This window comes from Chaetura pelagica, unplaced genomic scaffold, assembly GCF_000747805.2.
Source record: "Chaetura pelagica isolate M959 unplaced genomic scaffold, ChaPel_1.0 scaffold94, whole genome shotgun sequence".
In the NCBI taxonomy this organism is placed as follows: domain Eukaryota; kingdom Metazoa; phylum Chordata; class Aves; order Apodiformes; family Apodidae; genus Chaetura; species Chaetura pelagica.
In genome coordinates this window covers 168,251-174,395 of record NW_009952881.1, presented here as the reverse complement: position 1 = coordinate 174,395, position 6,145 = coordinate 168,251, and the positions used below count along the sequence as shown (strand labels likewise).

Sequence of the window (6,145 nt, the reverse complement as noted above, 5' to 3'; positions counted from 1 at the left end):
CCCTACCTCCCAGCTTGTGCCAAGCACAGTGGCTGAGAAATACACAGAACAGACTTCCTGCTGCCCTGAACTTCAGCCATCTTTAACTGGAAGCAAAGGTAAACAGAACATGAAGCCTACAAAAGTTAAAAGGCATCCCCTTCACACTGATATAAGTAACTGGGTTTGATGAAATGTGGTAGAGAAAAAAAATTTAAATCAAGAGCTGTATAAACTTCCCATTGTGAAGTTGGCAGGATCTCCCCAGGAGTTGTTCCAGCACCACACTGTCCTTAACCATACTATTACAGCCCAATTTTTAACTGGTTTTGGCAGCCCTATCTATGTTGTTGAACCTTTTGGATTCTCTTGCGTCACTCAAGCTTAGCTAAAGGCTCAGTTGGCTGGGTGAGGTGTGGATGCTGCAGCTTATTGAGTTCTGTGATGAGATACCACCACCACACCCACTCCACGTGCAGGAACTGTCCACACCTACACAAGCAGATTTCCATTGCACAGCCACTGAAACCTGGATTTCATTACCTTCATCTCACTCATTAAATCCTGAAAAGCACCCAAAACAAACCCACACCAAATTTTAAGATCCCCCAAAACCAACCAAGTAGCACAAGAAGTTCCTTTTGGCCAAGTTTGTTAACATGACTGCCACTAGAGATCCACCTCGCTATACAAGTCCACAAAGACTTTTAGAACTGCCATTTCCACTACCCACACAGGAAAAAGTCTTCCCCAGCAGACAAACATATCTGATTCCACTTGAATTAGAAAAAAATAAAAAATCTTCTCTTGCCACTGTCAATGGCATAGGGGGGTGAGACTAGATGATCTTTAAGTGCCCTGCCAAACCAAACCTTTCTGTGATTCTAAGGAAACTGCAGAATCCATCTCTCACTCTCACCAATGTCTGAACTGAACTGTCAGTATTACACCTCTGTCACCCTTGTGTGCCAGATCCTGCATGGAGACTTTGCCTACGTGCCGGGCTGCGTGGGTGCAGGGACTCCCACTGACGGCAGTTGTGCTGTGCAGAGAAGGGACAGGAGCACAGATAACAGACATGCAATTTGCATCAGCCTCAAACAGCCTGTATTCCCAGGTGACAACAGCCAATACAGCCCTGCTCATATTAACCAAAATACGCTTTCACAACACAGAATCATAAACCTGGTACCTACCGACTGAAAACACCACACAAGTGCAGATGTGGACACCGCAATAAGATATCAAGTCAACACATTTAGAAGTGCGTTTTGATCAGAACTGCCTTTTGTACTTACCATCATCCTGGCCATTGAAATGCTCTGTTGGGTTCATAGAGACAATGTTGACATGGGAGTTCAGGAGCTGGAAAATCTCATTCAGCTGTTCCCTGTTACTGTCACAGTCCACAAAGACCTCAAACTCAGAATTTCGTCTCTTGGACTTCCGTGACTCAATGTGTACCAGATTTACATGCTTCTCCTGTTTTGCAAGAAGTAATACATTTTCAAACACATTGACTATAAATTAAAATATTTCCTACTGCCATGGAATATTCACCACCTTTGGGAAGCTATATTAGTTAATTGGACCTCTTGATAGCAATTTCTTATTGGAGGGCGAGGGGGGAAATGGTTTGATTTTTAAAAGCCTCCCATTCAGAAGAAAAATGAAACAGAACCTGCATTCTTTCAATTTCATTTACATTCAGGAAGCAGGGAAAGACACAGTCAGAAGGTTTAAATGCATAAACCTTTTTCTTTCATCCCTTCCATAGGAAGCTGATTAGCAACTGAGTCTGTGGAAATTTACCAAAATGCCACTCAAGCCACCCCATAATTACCTCACAAGCAAGCAAGGGATTTTAAAACAGTAGTTTTCAGAGCATATAATTAACTTTTATTTGAAAAAATTATTTAATCATATGTCTTATATCAGGACCACAGAGAAAACCCCAGGCAAAGACATGCAGGGCCAGATGACAGAGCGCAGTAGCACTGCACATTCTCCTTGCAAAGTACCTGCCCAGGAATCAAAGGAGTGTGGTTCTGCAATGGCATTTCCCCAGTCTGGCTAAGCAGGGTGACAGGTGCAGTGGGCTCACTCCAGTGTAAGTCAGCACCTCTAGTGTCTGCCTGCCATCAACAGGAGCTTCAGACTCACCTCTTGGAATCACAGAACCACTAAGGTTGGAGAAGACCTTCAAGATCATCAAGTCCAACCATCAGCCCTACACCTCATAAGCACTAAACCATCTCCCAAAACACCACACCTATCCATTTTTTTAACACCTCCAGAGATGATGCCTCCACCACCTCCCTGGGCAGCCTGTTCCAATGCCTCACCATTCTTTCAGCAAAGAAATTTTTCCTAATATCCAGTCTGAACCTCTCCTGGCACAACCTGACCCCATTTCCTCTTGTCCTATTGCTGGTCACTAGGGTGAAGACAGCCAATTCTCTTTTCTTGAGGAAAAAAGACAAAACTATCTGTCTTTAGTCAGTACAGATGACAGGTTTTGTGAAGATTTTTGGCCAGCCAGTATCTAATTTCTGAGACTTAAATTTGCCTTTTTTTGGCTAATTTTGGGTGCAAAGTGGGAGCCAGGTTAGGAATAAAATCCTTAAGAAATTGATGTAATGAATTCTAGTGCATTCCAAAACTACCCTTACAATTTAAAAATACAGAGCTGCTGTATCAACACGATTATTACATACCTGAAAGAGTTTTAATGCTTTTACAAGTCCTCCAACTTCATTCTTCAAGGAAAAAATTATGGCTGTTCTTCCTCTTTCAGATGCATGGTCTTCATTCTCTTTATTATCTTCAATCATCATGTAATTTGACTTATTTAACTACATGCAAAGGAAAAGAAAGTGTGTTTTTTTAATGGCTGGCAGTGAAAAAAGTGTAAAGTCTTACATTTCCATTTGCCTTGGGGTAATATTGTGCTTTGACACATTGGATATAAGTAGGAAAAAATGGATCAGGATTTAGTAGATCAGAACTGAAAAATCACTGCCTCTCTTTTGCTACATAACAGTAAAGCCCTGCCTTTGCAGAGAAAGACAACAAAACCTACAGTTTAAAAATTGTGCTGATCAGAATCTGTCGACTATAGAGACAGCTGCACTCTGATCAACCACAACCAAGCTATTCTGTCTGTCAGGTCTCCTAATTCACGTGCCAAACCCTTATCAGAATCACCCAAATCACATGCTAAAAATTTTCAGTCATCCAACACTGTAAGACCATGTGGTTTTGTACATTACTAGAGATCACACTCCTGACTATGTTGAAATCAGTGGATATCTGTCATAGACCACATTCTTAGCTACATGTAGCCAGGCCATAAACAGAGATAACATAGAAAAAATGATGAATGTGGAAAATGCAAAGTAAAGAAAAAGTACAAGGTATCAAAGCCAAGACTGTTCCTTGTATGTCTTCAAACATTGCAAAAAGAAACAAAAAGTGAGGTCTCTGAAGGAGTCAGCAAGAAAGAGGAAAGCCACAACGAAGGCACAATATTGCCATTTGGAATTATATTCTTATTATATGCAACTTTTAAAGATATTACTATCCAGTGACACTTACAGGAACGGAAAGAGCAAAACTAAGAATGCAGTCAACATGCAGCAGTTCCATTGATTCCCTTTCACAGTCTCTCCAACTTTAACTTCTTTAAAATGGCTGGACAACTGCATATTTCTATCTATAACAGCTAAGTTTAAAAATAGAATCACAAGATTGTGTTTTTGGAAAAGACTTTTAAGATCATCAAGTCCAACTGTTAACCAAAAAAAAACCCAACAAAACAACCCACACTAGATCTTGCCTATCTTTTACCAAAATGTTCCCACTCACCTTTCAGATTAAGAAGGTAATCTGCTTAATAAAATAGTGAAATTAATTTCATTTTTAATTCATTGGTTTACAACAAGACAGATATTTGATGCTGCTCTAAGAGACGTTTGAAGCAGGTTACTAGCTGTAAGCTCTTTGCAGTACAGAGGTGGTATCCCATGGAAGAGGTCTTGCCCCAGGCCCTCTGATTTCTGACTGAGTCCCCACCACCACTAACAAGTTCTCACTGTATGATGAGCCTGAACAACAGTGTCAGTCCATAACACCATTTCTGATCCAGCAAAGCCACTGATCTCCATCAATTTGAGTACAGACACAAAATTCTCTGCTGAAAGTGCGTGACAGGATCCAATTCTCCTGAGCAGGTTTCACAGCTCTCTTCAGACCAGGATCACAAGATCCAGAAGCAGGAATTGAGCAAGCATACTCCAAGCAGAGAAGAAAAAGCTAATAACTCCACAATTACATATAAGTTATTGGTTGTTTTGTCAAGTGCAGAGATCACCATTTGTGTGAGCCAAATCACACTCAATGGCACTGCTGCAGAAAAAGCTGGATGCAAAGGTCTCAATTACAAATAGAGTTAGATGTCAGTCTTTCAAGGCAAACACTGCTGGGCTCTTTTATATATATGGGTCATATGCAGCGTGTTGGCTTGATTCCATATTCAGGTTCACTGACTTACAGCAAGATCAGCTTATGAGAACTGGCACAGTTGCATGCAATATTACAAGGTGCACAGCTAGGAAAAGCTACATGCATTGAAGACCAACGTTCATATTTTGCTAGTTCAACTCACTGTGTGTAGGATCGGGTGACAATATTTACAAAGTAATATGTTTAAGACAATACAACAAAATGCAGTGTGTTCTTACATTAAGTTATACAAATTACCTCTTCAGAAGTTGAAGTTAGATGCCTGTGTTGCCAAGCACACACCACTTACATCTTTAACCCTAAACCATCATTAATCTTTTGCTTTCAACTAAAAAATGGACTGAAAACAGGTCTGCATTAACATAGGAACCATTTTGGTGAAGGACAACAAGAGAAAATGGTAATGCAAAAACAACTCCTCTCCTCCAACAGCTGCCCCTTCATTTTGTTCTGCATCAGTAACTCAGCTCTCATCAAATCTGACACTTTTCCTTTGCACAGTAACACATTTGAGCTTTTGGGAGGGTGAGGGGGATTAATATTGCATTGATCCTTGTTACTAACGATGCAAATCATTAACTGAATCTGACTCAAGTCTTAATGAAAGCAACAGGGATACTCTAAAGCGCTTATCTAGGTAGATATCTAGGCATCTTCTAGCTAAAGATCACTCCTTTTGGAGCCCATAGCAATTATCTCCCCCTTCTTTCCCTCCCCAAACCTGTGAGACACATATATTTGAGTGTGTATATTTTGTGCTTTAATTCTTTACATTAATGGCTACTCAAGATTTAAAATTATCCAAACATACTCTTCTAAAGGAAATTATAGTTTAGAGTCATAAGTTGAAGACTAACAAAAACAAACAAACAAACCACAAGCAAACACCAAAGAAAATCACCTTAAAAAAGTATTTTATACAGGGTGCCACTAATTGTACTTGATAAAGTCTCAACAGGCATTTCATGCCCTTCTCCCTCTTTAAGTAGCTGCTTACTTTCTCACTATCTTTTAGACACACTTCTTAGCAGGGAAGGATGAAGACTCGATTTTAAGAACGACCATGACAAGAGGTCTCATTACACTTAGGGAAATGTTATTATTCACATCAAAGGTCCTCCTTAGGTTTTGTTCTCAGAGAGCAACCTGAAAGCTGAGCTGAGCAGTTTATTTGGCTCCCAAAGATCTAATAGATACAGAAAAATAATTTATTGTGAAACTTTGCTTCAGTATTTATTTTTTTAAAATAATTTTCCTGACTTCATTAACTGCCCAGTATCAACACCTGTCGCCAACACAAGCACTGACTTTATCTTCTCTTTGATGTACTGAGCATCGTCCCACTCAGGACTGAAATCATTCAGGTTTTTCTGGGCGGTATCACACCCTCTGCCTCCTAAGCCATGACACACCAGCCGTTACTTTTGATTTACCTTGATTTCATCTGCTCCCCTTGACTTTTACCACTTCTCCCCCTACCCCCCCCTTCAGCCCAGAAGCAGCAGCAGCACCGACCAGTCCCGGCCCCAGAACCTCTCCGAGCATCCCAACAGCGAGGCGGCAGAGCCGCAACGTGGGAGAAGCAACCTTTTTCTCGCCAGCCGGGCCTGCCACGTTCCCCCTCCACACCCTCCCCAGGTGG

The 6,145-nt window shown here is 41.0% G+C and overlaps 1 protein-coding gene across 1 annotated transcript in view; it reads right to left on the bottom strand.

The window, feature by feature from the left end:
- The window catches only part of TPH1 (tryptophan hydroxylase 1), a 10,655-nt gene extending 7,830 nt beyond the window's left edge, over window positions 1-2,825 (bottom strand). The window contains exons 1-2 of the mRNA XM_009995387.1: window positions 2,697-2,825; window positions 1,278-1,461 (exon numbers count right to left, since the gene is read on the bottom strand). Of these exons, the coding sequence (XP_009993689.1) occupies window positions 1,278-1,461; window positions 2,697-2,816 (304 nt within the window). The 5' untranslated portion in view covers window positions 2,817-2,825. The remainder of the gene's footprint in view (window positions 1-1,277; window positions 1,462-2,696) is intronic.
- Between the last annotated feature and the right edge of the window lie 3,320 nt (window positions 2,826-6,145).